The sequence below is a fragment of the Cyprinodon variegatus genome, unplaced genomic scaffold, assembly GCF_000732505.1.
Source record: "Cyprinodon variegatus isolate N-32 unplaced genomic scaffold, C_variegatus-1.0 Scaffold633, whole genome shotgun sequence".
Classification (NCBI taxonomy): domain Eukaryota; kingdom Metazoa; phylum Chordata; class Actinopteri; order Cyprinodontiformes; family Cyprinodontidae; genus Cyprinodon; species Cyprinodon variegatus.
This window is the reverse complement of record NW_015151086.1, coordinates 353,406-370,007: the sequence shown is the minus strand read 5'-3', so window position 1 is coordinate 370,007 and position 16,602 is coordinate 353,406. Positions and strand designations below refer to the sequence as shown.

The 16,602-nt window shown below is 41.4% G+C and overlaps 1 protein-coding gene across 1 annotated transcript in view; it reads left to right on the top strand.

The window, feature by feature from the left end:
* The first annotated feature begins 1,164 nt into the window (after positions 1–1,164).
* Positions 1,165–16,602, top strand: part of gabrb1 (gamma-aminobutyric acid (GABA) A receptor, beta 1) — a 56,350-nt gene continuing 40,912 nt past the window's right edge. Inside the window, exons 1-3 of the mRNA XM_015393268.1 lie at positions 1,165–1,500; positions 1,585–1,676; positions 1,748–1,815. Of these exons, the coding sequence (XP_015248754.1) occupies positions 1,442–1,500; positions 1,585–1,676; positions 1,748–1,815 (219 nt within the window). The 5' untranslated portion in view covers positions 1,165–1,441. The remainder of the gene's footprint in view (positions 1,501–1,584; positions 1,677–1,747; positions 1,816–16,602) is intronic.

Genomic DNA, 16,602 nt, shown 5'->3' with positions numbered 1-16,602 from the left:
TTCTACCAGGTGTCTGTGTGCTGAGTTTTATTTTTGATAGTATCTGATCTTTATTGTCTTTGCCTAATTGTTACTCCTATCTTCCTTTACTTCTTTCCAAACTGTTTCTGGTTGGTGTCCGAGCTGCTGCTACTTCACAGCAAAAGCATCAGTGGTTTATATTTAATCAGGACACCTCTTTTTGGAGGCTTTGGTTGCATATCATCAAGGACACACTGAGTGACAAAAAATTCTCTAGAAAAGAGATCTAATATAATGGATGTACACAATTAATCACAAAATATGGAAAAATGATGATCTTCAAACTGGAGCCATTGGTTGTATTTATGAATGCGATTACATTTGCTTATTGCTTCTTATCCATTAGTTAGCAGCTGCACCAGTTTATTTTATCTATAAAAGGCACTTTAAAGAGACAATTCAACCAGATCATACCGTCAGATTGGTTCAAAATTTTCAGTCTAAGAAAAACCTTTTTTTTTTCCATCGACACATTGACTTTAAGCAAATCCCTCACACCATGCATGCTTGTAGCGACAGTGGAGAGGAAAGCTCTCTTTTAACAAGAAAAAACCTCCAGCAGAACCAGGCTCGGTGTGAGCAGACATTTGCCCCGGCCGACTGGGGCTCAAAGAGATAGAAAAAGAAGCAGAAATAGAAAAGGCAACTGTCAACCAGCTCCACAGGTGGTCCCACCCAGGCAGAGCTCCCATGTCAGAGAATGAAGAGAGCAAATCCAGTCGATAATGATTTAATCAAAGAAATGTGAATTAACATTAACCTACAAATAAACTTATACATTAACTTTCGTTAAAACAGCTTGTAGGGTTTTGACTGATGCTGTGACAAACATCTCACTTGCACTAGACCATCTTGGCCGTTTCAAAAGCCTAAGAATAAATTATAAAAAAAAAATAATAATAACATTTAGATAAGTTAAAGCAAGGAAAAAATTAGGAAATATAAACTTGTAGAAAAGGGATCCACTGGTTACACGCCAACTGACTCAGACTGAAAGATGATCACTTCAATCTGCATCTTTGGTGTATCCCGTCACGTCGCACGTGTTCTCGTTGCGCCTCGCCTCCTCCCCTCTCTCCTCCCTCCCTCCCTCCAAAGGTGACCGGGGAGTCGCTGCCAGTTATTTACCGTCCTGAAGTTGAATCGCATCCTGACGCAGATCAGCTGATGGAGGCTCTCTGCTCGGCGTGCATCTGCATCCTTCATCCCCCTCTCCGCAGCTGAGTACTCCTCACATGTCAGTCTGCTGCGCTCTTCTTCCCCGGGGGCTTCGTCTTCATCCAAAGTCATGTCCCCCCCGACGCTCAAATGTTAGTAAAAAGGACACGCACGCGTTGACTTATTTTTGGAATATTCATTTTGCATCCTAAACTGCGTTCCCGAGGGCATCCTGCCGCTGGCAGGATCAGAGTTCCCAGCGATGTGGATTACAGTCTGCAGCGTGTCTCTGCTCATCACTGTGGTCTGCGGTGCGCAAAGGTGAGATCCGACACCTCGATTCTAAACAGGCCTGAGTTTATTGTAAATACACCTCATGTGCCCCCCTTCCTCCTAATCTTTTAGCGCAAACGAACCCAGCAACATGTCCTACGTGAAAGCCACCGTTGACAAGTTGCTGAAGGGCTATGACATCCGTCTGCGGCCTGACTTTGGAGGTAAATTACAGCCGGTTGGCATGCGGGGCTCTGCGGGGCTGCTGCGTTCTAACGCTCTGCTGTCTCCACAGGAGCTCCGGTGGATGTGGGAATGAGAATAGACATCTCCAGCATTGACATGGTGTCTGAAGTTAACATGGTAAGTTAATGTGGGTTTTGCGTTGCTTAATTCCTCCCCAGAAAAAAAAGTAGTGCTCCTCTCTTTTTATTTTTTTTTTTATTTCCCTCTTTATCATCATCCTTATCTTTTTTCCTTAACAAGTGATGAGATACGCAATGTGTCAACCCCAATCCGCCTGCATCAAGTCCTTCCCTGGGGTGTCACAGCCAGCGGTGGCTGAGAATTAACAAGGCAGGCAGCTGAGAGGCTGTTTAGTGATTCCACGCACGATCTATGGCCTCAGAGCGGCATGCGGGACACAGGAGGTGATCAGAAACAGAGAGGGGGTGAAATGTGAAAGCTCTTCTTCTGTGCGTGTTCTGGTCTTCTTTTTTTTTTTGGCCCCAGTGCAGTAATTGCATAACAGCTGTCAGACAGCAGGCACCCGGCTGCGAGTCTGTCTGCAGAATGTGATGTGACCACTTCATATAGAGCGTGAGTGCAGCGCTGCCAAGGTGCACTAGGCTGAGGGAGTCTGACAAATTCACACGTTTACCCTCCCCACGCATCGTGGCATGAACACACTCTGAATGTTCCCCATGTGACTGAATGAAAATGTAACTTTTGCACGGGTTTGAAAGAGTTAAAGTCAAGGCAAATTTATGGATAGAAACTTTGACCTATATGGTTTTATAATTAGTGATGTAGACAAATGACTCATTGAATATTATACGCTTTATAGTTTGTACCAGTGCCATTTGTGCAGATGTGCAAAAATGTGCAAATTCTTATGTTGTAGACGAGGGGTCTTCAACGTTTTCCAGGCTAAGGACCCCCAAATTGATGGCGAGATGAAGCGGAGACCCCTGTTTATATATATTGTATGAAATTGTGTTACATCAAATTGGTCTATAGTCACTCTATTACATATGTAGTAATGTAACTAAAGTAATTTATTGAAGTATTTTGTGATTCGGAGTCCTGGTTGATGGGACAGGTGTTGTGAATGAAACGGTGCCCAGCTTGAAAGAGCTCCTGTGTGTCACTGAATTTGTGCATTGATGACTGAAAGACATCTTCTGCCTCCATTTATATGTTTACTACTGTGTTGAATTCATGTTAATGTGGATTTAAAGGCATTTCACTTAGTGAAAAAAATTGCAGGGGGAATAAAAATAAAGTTTAATCCGCCAAATCTTTCGCGACCCCCATGCAGCACCTCCGTGGACCCCCTAGGGGTCGCGGACCCCCTTCTGAAGACCTCCGTTGTAGACCTTTAAACTTAATTATATTTAGAGTTATCCTCCCCTTATATCGCTACACGTCCTTAAGGCATCTAGACATGATCAAGTCTCGCTTAAGTTAAAAGCCAGTATCTAAACATGGAAGACATTTGAGTAAGTGTACATACCGTATGATATGCTTTTGAAGGTTTCATTCAGGTTTCAGGTGGACTGCTGTGAGTATTTCTTGCAATCTTCGGAAATTTTTGTGCATGTGAACTGTTTGGTTTTCAAAGAAAGGTCCAAAGAATAGAAAAATAACAACAGAGTTGGAAATTAGTTGTTGTTGTCATATGAGAATAGGCAGATTGGTTTTAGCTGATCTGGAAACGCAACAGTTGCTCAAATAGCCATCCAGCAACACCAGGGTGCAGAATGCTCTCTCTGAACACAAACTATGTCAAACCTTATGCTCTTAAGTAGAAGGAGGCTATTCCGGTCTGCCAAAAAAAGCAAACGAGCTGACCAGAGAAACTTAAGCTCCAATATTAGGATAATTATGTTGAGAATTTAGTATAAAACATAAAAACAGCATGGTGTCATTATTCTTTAAGCATCCAAACCAGATGTATTTTAAGGCATTTTTCTTTCCAAGGTATTTTCTTTGGTTAAAATATATCCTGTAAGTATGTCCATCTCAGTCTACTTTCTGCACTCAACCTTAAACGTAGCTTTAAGCACAAACAGGACAAACTATAAACAAACTATTATTTTTCACAAGCCAAGAAAGGTTTTAATTAAAATCTTATAAAAATCAATTTCACGGCAAATAAACCCAATAGTTTTACAATCCAATCCAACCGTTAGATTGTTAGATTCACTACATATCACCAGGTAGATTGGTCATTTAAAAATACAGAATTACAGTTGATAAAAAAAAGCCAATTGGTAAAAAGCTATCAAAGACAGTCCAGTGGATTACATCAGGTTAATGATGTAATCCAGCAACCAAGCAAGTGACAAAACGGTTTAGCCTGAACAAACCTTAAGCAAAATGATTGTCAGTAGGGGTGTCCATTTTCTACAGCCATCTTCGAGTTCAGGAGACAAGAATGGGGGCGTTTCATGTCACCGTCACCATCAACAAAAATGTCAGAAGAGTTTTAGATGTTTCAGAACCTATTTCGTTTATTTCAGATTTCAAACCAAAATGTTTCACTGCTCTACAGCAACAAGCTGTACTTGCTGCAGATGCTTAGTTTACTGTTGCGGAAAACACAAGGTCCACCTAGATAAGGTAAATATTACAATGCCTATTACATCTTCTCTTGCTTTTTGTGATTTTTGTCTTTAACATCTGACCTCTCTGCGAGGATACCATCTGTTGCTCCATATGGATGTGGTCTAAAACTACTGGCTCAGGTGCACTTTCTAAGTCCTGTGTACACAGAATCTAGGGGGTTAGAAGCTCCAAAAATAACTTTATCTAAGAGGAAAACAGTTAAACTAAAAACAACGTAGACATTGGCACCATCTGTCAAATGGAAAAACAAAGAGGGTTGGGATAGTTGATGCAAGGAACAGGATTGTTGATGGCTTTGTTTTGGAAGGATACGGTACAATAAAAAAAAGTATCACAGAGCCGGGAATGCTGTCTGTTGAAACGGAAAAAAAGGCAATAAAGTTACTGGCAGCAATTATTGCAACCGAACAAATTGAAGGAAGTAGAAGAACACTGGATACTGAGATAACGTAGTTGATATGTTTTTCAGCTGTCTCAGTCTATGGCCGCTTTACAAAGATATCGCTCAGGAAGGCCTTAATCAATTAAAAACTTTATTGTGAAGGTAGATTTTGAGGCTAGCTATACACTTAAACAAAACTTTTTTCTCACATGACAAAACTATCAAATGATTGATAACCAAGAAGATACCAAGATTTAACTATTTTTCTGCTGCTTTTGTACATATTCACTTAAGTTAGGGGACACCATTTCTGATAGTATTCCAAATATGAACAGATCTGAATGAGAGGAAAACTGTTAGCGTTTTGAAATCCTGCACTGAGTATTTTAAGCAGCTAAAACCTAAGTGGTTTGGATGGATTTTTGTCATCAGTGGTTGTGTGGGCTCTGCCAAACGCTCCTGAAATGCTTCATTGGAGCGTTGAATTCTGAATCAACTGGATTTCTCTCCAACGTTTGTGTTGACTTACGGCAGAAGGTAGGGTTTCAACACCTCAAATGGCTGCTCCACAGTTTAAATGTATTGAGGGTTGCTGTTCATGTGCTCCTCTGCTAGTTTATGTTTCCTGAAATCACATTGCTGAATTGCTCACATTGGTGCCAAGTCTTTGTTAGCGAACATTTTTCTTAAATCAGTAAAGCAGAATAATATTCCATTGTATCCTTATAGAAGCCAACCTTATGATACCGACAGTTACAGAGGTCCGAGTGTGGTCTTAGGGCGCCATGGAGAAACTCCAAGACAGTTTTGAATGCTCTGACTGCAACATCTTCAAGGCTCCAGCAATATATGACAATGTATTAAATATTGCTGAGAATGCTATGACTGTGTCAGCCTACATCAGCGGTGGGCAATTCCAGTTCCTGAAGGCCGCTATCCTGCAACTTTTAGATGTGTCTTTGGTTCAGCACACCTGAATCAAATAATTAGATGATTGAGAGGACTCTGGAGGAAGTGACTGCATACTAAGGAGGTAACCGAGACATTTAATTCAGGTGTGTTGGAGCAAGGATGGATCTAAAAGTTGCAGGAAACCGGCCCCCTGGAACTGGAATTGCCCACCCCTGGCCTACATCAACAAATGCATGAGGAAGTCAGCATCAAAAAGAACATCACCACCTGGGCCAATCAGCGACCCTGAATAAATGGAGAGGTTCGGAAAAAACTAAAACCACGGAACTCAGCTTCCAAGTCTGGTGACAAAGAGGCACTAAGAACATTGCATGCCAACTTAAACCGTGCCATCAGATCAGCGAAGCAGAACCACAGCCAAAAAATCCAGGATCTTTTCCACGACACCAGCGAAACCAGGAGGATGTGACAAGGCATATGGGTGATCACAGACTACAACACACCCACCCCCCGGTAGATCCAGCAAACTTTGACTTCCTAAATCAACTTAACAACTTTTTGGAAGGTTTAAGGCACTAAACAGCACTCCAGCAGGGAAAGCTGTTCCACACCAGGTGAAGGAGGCACTCAACCTTGCTATAACTGAAGAGTCAACCCAAGAAAGGCCCCAGGCCCCAATAACATACCAGGTTGGGTGTACAAGGAGTGTGCAGATCAGCTGGCTGGTGTCCTCACAGACATTTTTAACACCTCGCTGGACCAATCCATAGTGCCAGCATGCTTCAAGTCTGCCACTATCATCTCGTGTCCAAAAAAAGCCTCAGGTCACCTCACCCAATGACTACCGGCTGCGGCTGTTTGCCGCCAACATTGGACCCGTTCCAATTCGCCTATTGATGGAACCGCTCCACTGAGGACGTCATCTCCTCCATTCTTCACCTGAGCCTGGCACACCTGGAAGGGAAGAACACCCATGTGCGGATGTTGTTCCTGGACATCAGTTCAGCTTTAAACATCATCATCCCACAGCATCTGGTAGGCAAACTGGAACAGCTAGGATTCAATACACTCCTCTGCAATTGGCTGCTAAACTTCCTCACAAACAGACTTCAGTCAGTTGGTTGGACAGAACACCTCTGATGTCATCACCCTAAGCACAGGCTCCCCTCAGGGCTGCATCCTGGGCCCCCTGCTGTTCACCTAGATGACACATGACTGCGTCCCCAGGTTCAGAGAGGAGGTGGGGCAGTTGGTGCTGAGATAACAGCCTTATCCTAATGGGAAGAAGGTGAAGGAGATCATCGTTTACTTCATTAAAAATCAGCCTAACCACGCTCCACTGCTCATCAACAGCTCAGCTGTAGAGGTGGTCAGCAGCACCAAATTCCTGGGGGTGCACATCACAGACAACCTCATCTGGTCTGTAAACACCACCTCACTGCTCAAAAGGGCATATAATTGCATGTACTTCTTGAAGGGGATGAGGAGAGCCCACCTGCCCCCACCCATCCTCACCACCTTCTACAGAAGCACCATAGAGGGTGTTGTGACCAGCTGTCTCACTGTGTGGTGTGGAGGCTGCAGCGCTGCAGATTGGAAGAAGATGAATAGAGTAGTGAGAACTGCAGAGAAGATAATCAGGGCTCCTCTTCCCTCCATAAAANACAGAAATATTTTCATTAATAAATAAAATATAATAAATAAACACAATAAAGGTTGTATGCTGTGCATAATATTAAGCAAGCTTGATAAAAAACTTATAAAATTCTAATTAAGTGTTCCTTCCTTGGCTATACTTTGCACACATAACAATGACACTAGCCAAACCAGTTAAGAAACAAAAAAATTCTCAGCAGCTGCATTTCTTACAAAAAAAAATTCTGAAACTGAAAAGAGCAAAGAATTATTCATTCACACAGTGTTCAGAAAGTGCATTGTCCTCTATTCTGCACTTTAGATGAATGACTGCTTAGGTGCCACTGGTGACGGCACTGTATCGATACTTTTAAAAACGAGTATTGTATCCGGATATAACATTTCAGTATCGATACTTTTTTGAGTTTCGATACTTTTGACAACCCTACTGCTCATCAACAGCTCAGCTGTAGAGGTGGTCAGCAGCACCAAATTCCTGGGGGTGCACATCACAGACAACCTCATCTGGTCTGTAAACACCACCTCACTGCTCAAAAGGGCATATAATTGCATGTACTTCTTGAAGGGGATGAGGAGAGCCCACCTGCCCCCACCCATCCTCACCACCTTCTACAGAAGCACCATAGAGGGTGTTGTGACCAGCTGTCTCACTGTGTGGTGTGGAGGCTGCAGCGCTGCAGATTGGAAGAAGATGAATAGAGTAGTGAGAACTGCAGAGAAGATAATCAGGGCTCCTCTTCCCTCCATAAAAGACATTTCATCCCAGTGCTACATGTCCAGAGCCTGTAACATTATAAATTGCCTCTCACACTCCCACCATGGACTGTTCTCCCTGCTGCCAACTGGGAAGAGGCTTCGCAGCATTCAATGCAGGTACAGCAGATTCCAAAACAGCTTCTTCCCCAATGCCATCAGACCGCTGAATGTTGAATAAGATGAAAAAAAAAAAAAAACTGCTGAATGTTGGAAAAACTGCAATTCATTTACCAGTCTTCTGAAGATCGCTGCAGATCGCATGAAAGAATCTCCCAAAAACACTCTGGTCTTGTTTCTCTCTTCTGTGGCATTTATTTTCTCTTCATAAACTTCACACACACTTTTTCTCTTATGACCCATTTTCAAAGAACCGCGGTGAGAAAGGTGAGCTTCAGGGACTGTCGGAAACTGTAGCTCACTAAAACATACGTATGCGGCTGAAAGTGCGCATACGAAGAAAAAATATGGCCAGCTGGGGACGAGCACATAGTATGACCTTACATAAAAGTATCACCAGAATGATTTACAATTAGGAGGAACAATTATTGAGATGATCCGCCCGGAAATAAAGATCGTCATCTATACCTAAAAAAAACAGGGGAAAAAACAGAGGAAAGAAAAATATTTCCACTGCAGTACAAGTGAGAAAAAAATTGATTTATATACTTGAGGCAACGAGTTCGCTTTCAGCAGCATCTTATACATGTTGTTACGGGTTAGAGTGAAGTTAGGAGCGTTACAGATGACTGCCAGTGAATTTATAATAAGAAGTTGTTGACATTTCTTCAATATCTTCAAATAGACCTGTGCAATTAAAGCTCTGATAAAACCCTGATAACCAGAGGCTCAAACTCCAAACAATCTGAAACATTACAACAATTGTCCATGAATTTTGAGAGAACCCCATTAAATGTGTCTATCTACCCATCTTGATATTTAGCTTCGTAGTGATATTCCAGCTCCTTCTGATGCATCCCAATCTGTATCCAGGTTTTAAAGAGACATAGTCATTCTGGAGTTGTGGTTCAACTAAGACATTTTCACCAGTTGGAAGGTACATGGAATAACCTCCAAGTGGAGTCTTCTTGAAGACATTGTGATCAGATGAACCACCTCACCTAACTGCTTTCAGTTTGGAGAAGCAGCGGCTTCTGCATGAATGCCATTGATGGTTCAGCCTCTCAACTTTATGCCAATTAGAGCAAGGCTACATAAAAAGCTAACTTTAGGAGCTAATGCATAGATTCTTTCCCTCTATGTTGTAATCCACCTTTCATGACCATGCAGTGAGAACTTCATCTTTCAGCTTTATCACCCTTACACAGCAATGCATTCTGCAGATAAAGATCTAATCTATTTAATTATCTAAGTCCTTTCATTTAGGAACAAGACTGGAGATTTTTTTTTGACACTATGTGCAGTATAAGAGGGTAGTTTCACTCCTAGGGAGAAAATCAGATCCTTTCCAGTTGAAAAGCATGGCCTCAGACAAATCACGCTGACTCATCCTGGCCTGTTACTTTAATCCAGGTACAATGAAAGACATGTCAGAAAGCAAATTAATAATAAACAAAAGTATTGTAGAGGTGTAGCTTTATAAAGTGTTTCCTTAGTTAATTGAGATCACCATTTTTGCTCTTACATTTTATGGTTTTTTGTTAGAATCAGAAAAATTTCACAAGGATAGAAAGTTTCCTCATAAAAATGACTCAGAAAGTAAAAGAAAAAATATGTCAAAAAGAAAATTAAGAGTAGGTCTATGGTTTTATTTTACTTCAGCACAAATTAAAGCCTCCTCTGTGAATAATCAAATCACATAAGTGATCACATTAAGGGCTAAAGGGAATTGCAGCACACTATGGAACACAGAAGAGGATAGCCCCTAGATCCATTAGGTCCTGACTGTAAGGCTCCATGCTGGGAGAAAAGGTCCCTCAGAAACTCAGAAGTGTGGCTGGCATCAGAGGGAGTGCAGCGGATGCGCAGGTTGCAGGAGGAGGTTCGGCTGGGGGAGAGGTTTTACATACAGTACACCAACCAATTATACTAGATGGTTCACAATTCACAAAATGTGTAATCTCAAGGCACTTTACAGATCATACAGTCAGACTGATTCAAAGTTGTTTAACTGGAAAACCAGTTGATTGGATTAACTCGTTGAGTCGAAGGCAGTCCTTCACACCAAGCATGCTTGTAGTGACAGTGGAGAGGAAAAAAACTCCATATTAATAGAAATAAACTTCCAGCAGAACAAGGCTTAGTGTAAAACATATTTTTCTTTGTTTTTGGTACATTTAATAGGGATGTTCTGATATCTGATAGTAACCAAAAAAACTAATATCTGATTACATCGGCCTGCATCTAATATCTCGAATACTGACAGGCTGATAGAAACTCTCTGCTTCTGATTTTGTACTTTAATCCAGGTACAATGAAAGTCATGTCAGAGTTTCTGTAATAGCATTAGTATTAGTATTAGTATTAGTATTAGTATTACATGGGTCAGTTTTTCCTCATACCCATTTTTGTTGCTTGTTTTTCTCTGTTTTAGTAACATCACCTGGTCAAACTTTTTCTAACAATTCACACTACAAATATGTAATAAAAGAAAGTATGGTTCTTGCTAATATCGGGTTGGTAACGGTCGGTGCTTGAAGTTGCAATATCAGTATCTTATTGGAAATGAGTTGTATCAGGACTAGGGGAAAGTACCGGCATGGCTGCTGTGATATGTCACAATGCTTGGGTCACAATGCGATATTATCACGATATTGCAATATCACTATATATGGCAATATTTTCCCCAGCTATCAAAATAAAATGTACGGTATAGATAAAAAAAGCAAGTTTATGTTAATCAGAATCCATGTTGTTTGGGTTTTTGAGTCAGTCCACGTCTTCCACTGTAACTGCCTCAACCAAAGAACTGTTGCTGCGCTGCACAGCAAAAAGGCTTCATGGCTATATCTTCCAGAGTGGCAGTGCAGAGGTAGCCCATTTTCTCTCAATGTTTTAGAGGATTTTTTTTTTTTAAATATTAATATTTGGAGCTGCCAGATCAATAAAATATTGGGTAGCCGAAAATCAAGATATATCGCCAAATCGATTATTTACACCCCTAATAGTCCAAATATTTTCAGTAATAATGTTATTTTGCATATGTGTCATATAAAAAGAAGTTAAGGGAACATTTTACTCATAATCCCTGCAAGTCAAAATGGTGATTTGTTCATATAGAACCAATCGGTCGCAATACGCAGCAAGTCCTAAGTTCCTGAATACCATTTGGACTCTGGTTCTTGACTAAATGTTGGAAGTGATGAAAGTGCAGAAGAGAGCTGCAGCCAGCATTAACCCGTTAAGGTTTGTAGTCTCACTGAAGAGTTCATGGAGCTCCTGCACAGCCATGAAACCATGATTCATTAATTCATACTGCTGCAATCGTGTAGGTTTCTAACACTGTTTAAATTCACATTTACACCACTGAAGGTGCAATATCACAGTAGTTTCAGCACGTCTAACACCACTGCTGCTGCACGAGAGAACAACCAGTGAATTACGGAGTGAAACTGAAGCATCAGATCAGAACTGTTGGGTTTAACTTCACTTCTGTTCTTTTAATTAAAACTGTTTGCATCACACAGAAATCCTCCCTTTCCTTCATCTTGTTCTGCAGGCATGAATGCGGATCTCTTTGCTGATGGAACAAAAAAGTATTGTGACCGTTGGAAATCTCACTAGTTTCTTCTCTCTTGCTTTGTCCGTCAATCCCAATTCCTTTGGCTTTCTTGCTGGTGAAAGTTACCAGTTGTGGATATGATGTAAAATGTGATGTTGTCTTGTTGCTATGGTCTCGGTTGATGCAGTATATGCCCTCTAAATGCTAGCTGGTGTCATTTCAGCTGCCTCCTTTGGGGTCGCCACCGTGAGTCGATATGACTCACTTGCAGAATTGGCAAAGTTTCTACGCTAGATGCCCTTCCTGATGCAACCAGGATATACAGTATATAATATATATGCTCTTTAAAATGGTGATGGATATCAAAATGCAGAGATGCACCTTTTTCCAAATAGTGCTTACCTCAATGCTCATGCTTTAACACCCTTTCAATTTTAAAACACCCTCTTGTGAACATGTACTGTAGTGGCACCTTGTCACTTATTCAGCTTCAAGGAAAGGTTCGCTTCCTGGTCTCCACATGATTTAACCTTTCTTGGCAGTCTTAGGTTATGCAGGTCTAAATTTAGATGCTAATAATCCGCTTTCAACTCACATCCTTTTTATACCTTAAATATCTGTGGTTAATATAGATGATTTTTTTTTCTTAACAATACTCCAAATAAATCATTCAGGGGAGTTTAAGAGTTTTTTATTTATTTATGCCTTTTTTAAGGAAATAACACCTTCAGAACTAATAATTATTATCAAAATGTAATGGCCTATTGTAACAGTTGACATGTTTTAAAGTCATTTTTTTTTTTATTTGACCCATTATAAGACCTGACATTATTAACAAACATGGTTAGAGCTTAAAGACTAAGAATTGTCTAATTGTTGTTTTTTTTTCTAAGACCAAATCTTACAAATAAAAAATATTCTTCAAGTTAACTATACTTGTAGTCACAATTCCAAGTTGACCAAATGTTATTGTCCAATCTTTTCCCATAAAAGGTAAATTAAATGCAAAATGATATCAATATTACTTTAAAATACCATATAGGACATTTGTTGACAACAATTTCAATTAATAGAACTTTACAGATGAATCCTTTAACATATGGACGAAGGAGAAAGCAGCTCACTCAGTGTTCCCTAAGGACACATCCCATGTCATTCTGAGACAAATCAAGCAGTCCGGTCCCTGACACTGACGCGACCCCAGTAAAAAAGGGCCTGTGCAACTCGTAAGGCTCAAGTGAACTTGGCAGTTAGTGAACAGATTACAGGAGGGTTTTCAGATCATTGTCAGGTCTCTGCTGGTTTAAGTCATCGGACATGGTGTGCTGTCAGCAGGAAGGGCAACCATGGAGGTAAAGTAACAATGATTCAGTGTGATGTTTCTCTTGGAGTGATTAAATGTGGCATTCTCTAGTGTGTATGGGACTTAAGAAAAGACATGAGCAGGCCTACAAAGTACGGTGAGGTCCAAAGATGTAGATTTATGCATGAAGCTCCCAGTTTTATATTGGCTAAGGGGTGTAAACAATGCACAAATATAGGAATTCACAATAACTTTAAAAAGTACAGCAGATTCAGATACTTTATTTTAAACAGACTAAAAAGACAATATAAATAAACTTATAGAATACATATATTTGCATGTGTATAGAATGTCTCAATGAAAAAAACTGAAAAAAGTGATAATATATTCTTTTAAACAGTTGCAATATCTATACACTGTTTAAAAAATTAAAGGGAACGCTCAATTAACACATCCTAGACACCCCTGCCATTGAGTACTTTGTTCTGTACAAAGTTGAATGTGCTGAAAAAAAAAATCACACAAAAAGCATTAATGGGAATCAAATTTCATCTGGCATGGTCTGCCGCGGTTTCCGTAGCGTCATGAACGCGCCGGCGCGCGCTTTCAGGAAATCCTATACACTACTGTTTATGCTCTAAAAACATTCTAAATGACTTTGTTTCGAGTAAATTCTAGATGCTACCCACTCAGGACACTTGGAATACATTGGACGAGCAGTATGGAGGAATATTGACACGTTTTTTGTGGACTTTTATGGACCTTTCTGTCTCGGACACCATAGACCTCCATTATTTGAATGTAGGCAGACAGCAAGAAGCCTCCCAGATCTCCAGATGCATTTGAGATATCAAAAAAGTACTCCAGAGTTTTGTGTTCAGCATGGGGGTGAGTAGAAAATGAAGGCTAATCATGTTTTGGGTGTACTATTCCTTTAAGTGCATCTTTGACGCTCCTGAAGCGCATCCGGTAAAGTGTGTAAAGTCTGTGCTCTGCAGCTCCTGCGTTCAAAAGTAGAGAATGGCTTTGCTATATTTACTTTTATTATTGGGTAAAACGTAGTTTTAATATGTTTTTAAGTGAGAAAGTTCACCTCAAAACATCATCTGTGCAGTCAGTTAATCAAGATTATGATCCTGCCTTCAAACATTTCTTCGCTGTCGGACCAGCACGAAACCCCCGTACATCGGCGGTGTGCTGTCCCTGGAAACCCACCCCAACAGCAGCCTCTGGCCCGCTCGCCTCTTGGGGGTTTCCCGCTACCGTTCATGTACATAATCCAAACTGCAGGTACCAGAATAATAAAAGCAAACTTACTTTGCCGGCAGGTTTCGACATTTTAAGTTAATTTAGGTGTTAATAAACTGTTTCAGGGGAGTGATCATAAGGCGCTGCATCGGCAGCACTGTGTCTGTCTCCCTGCCAACTCCCAGATCACCTTTTCTGATTGGTTGATCTGGCTCGTCGTGCAGCAAAAGGTAAATTTTTCCAACTCCAGCAGCTGTTGCCTGTGAAGAGCGTCACACGTGTCAGATCCTCAGAAGCTCATGAGGCGCTGCTTCAGCTGCTACGATGCTGCTACGATGCTGCTCTAGATGTGCTGCATGACCTTTTGATGTGTCTTGATGCATGTCAACCATTGACTTTGCATGTAAACCAACTGCTTTTGCTGCTTCAGCCGTGTATGGTGGGAATGTAGCCTTAAGCTGCCAATCTCTGGACAGTTTGTGATCCAACATGACGTTGGTGGATGGATCAAGACATAATGTTCCAGATTTTCTTAATCAGATTCAGGTCTGTGGTATGGGTGGGTCAGCCCATAGCTTCAATGCATCATCTTGCAGGAACTGCTGACACTCTCCAGCCACATGAGGTCTAGCATTGTCCTGCATAAGGAGGAAGCCAGGGCCAAACTTGCCTGCATACTATATATTCTCACAAGGGGTCTGAGGATCTCATCTTGGTACCTAATGGCAGTAATGCTACCTCTCGCAAGCACACAAAGAGATGGGTCTGGAAAACANTATTTGAATGTCAGCAGACAGCAAGAAGCCTCCCAGATCTCCAGATGCATTTGAGATATCAAAAAAGTACTCCAGAGTTTTGTTCAGCATTGGGGGGGGGGTAGAAAATGAAGGCTAATCATGTTTTGGGTGTACTATTCCTTTAAGGATCTCCTCTTAGACGAAGACTAATGCTATGTTCAGACAACAAGCACTGGAAGCAGCAAAAAAGTTTCTGCTGCTTCATTTTTTATGCTTGTACACGTTAAGGTCCGATGTGCATTAAGTGCATCTTTGACGCTCCTGAAGCGCATCCAGGAAAGTGTGTACAGAACAGTCTGATGCTCTGCAGCTCCTGCGTTCAATGGCAGAGAATGGTTTTGCTATATTTGCTTTTATTAGTGGGTAAAAAGTAGTTTTGATATGTTTTAAAGTGAGAAAGTTCACCTCAAAACATAATCTGTGCACTCAGTTAATCAAGATTATGATCCTGTCTTAAATATTACTTCGCTGTCGGACCAGCATTAAACCCCTGTACACTGGCAGTGTGCTGTCCCTGGAAATCCACTCCAACAGCAGCCTCTGGCCCGCTCGCCTCTTGGGGGTTTCCCGCTACTGTTCATGTACGTAAGTAATCCAAATAGGAGGCACCAGATTGATAAAAGCGCACTTCCTTTGCTGGCAGGTTTCGACATTTTAAGTTAATTTAGGCGTTAATCAGGGAAGTGATCATAAGGCTCTGCATCAGCAGCACTGTGTCTGTCTCCCTGCCAACACCCAGATCACCTTTTCTGATTGGTTGATCTGGCTCGTCGTGCAGCAAAGGTTACATTTTTCCAACTCCAGCAGCTGCTGCCTGTGAAGAGCGTCACACGTGTCAGATCCTCAGAAGCTCATGAGGCTCGGCTTCAGCTGCTATCAAGATGTTCTGTTCCTGCTGCTCTAGATGCGCTGCATGACCTTTTGATGTGTCTTGATGCGTGTCAACCATTGACTTTGCATGTAAACCAACTGCTTTTGCTGCTTTAGCAGCGTGTGGTGGGAATGTAGCCTTAAGCTGCCAACCTCTGGACAGTCTGTGATCCAACATGACGTTGGTGGATGGATCAAGACATAATGTTTTTCTTAAAAACAGATTTTCTTAATCGGATTCAGGTCTGGGGTATGGGTGGGCCAGCCCATAGCTTCAATGCCTTCATCTTGCAGGAACTGCTGACACTCTCCAGCCACATGAGGTCTAGCATTGTCCTGCATTAGGAGGAACCTAGGGCCAACCTCACCAGCATAGTGTATATTCTCACAAGGGGTCTGAGGATCTCATCTTGGTACCTAATGGCAGTAATGCTACCTCTCGCAAGCACACAAAGAGATGGGTCTGGAAAACAATGAGTGTCTCCAGTTTTTAAATACCTGTACTCTTCAGCAAACAGGAAAAAAGGAGACCAACAGACAGATCACATGCAAATAAACAACTCTGTAAAGGAGAAATGCTGCAAACATAGAAAAAGCAAAATGTAAAGTGGAAACATTATGTAAACCCGAACCTGCTGCAAGCACATAAATGATGGTAACGCACAAACATGCTGAGGAAAAATGCTGCAAGTTGAAA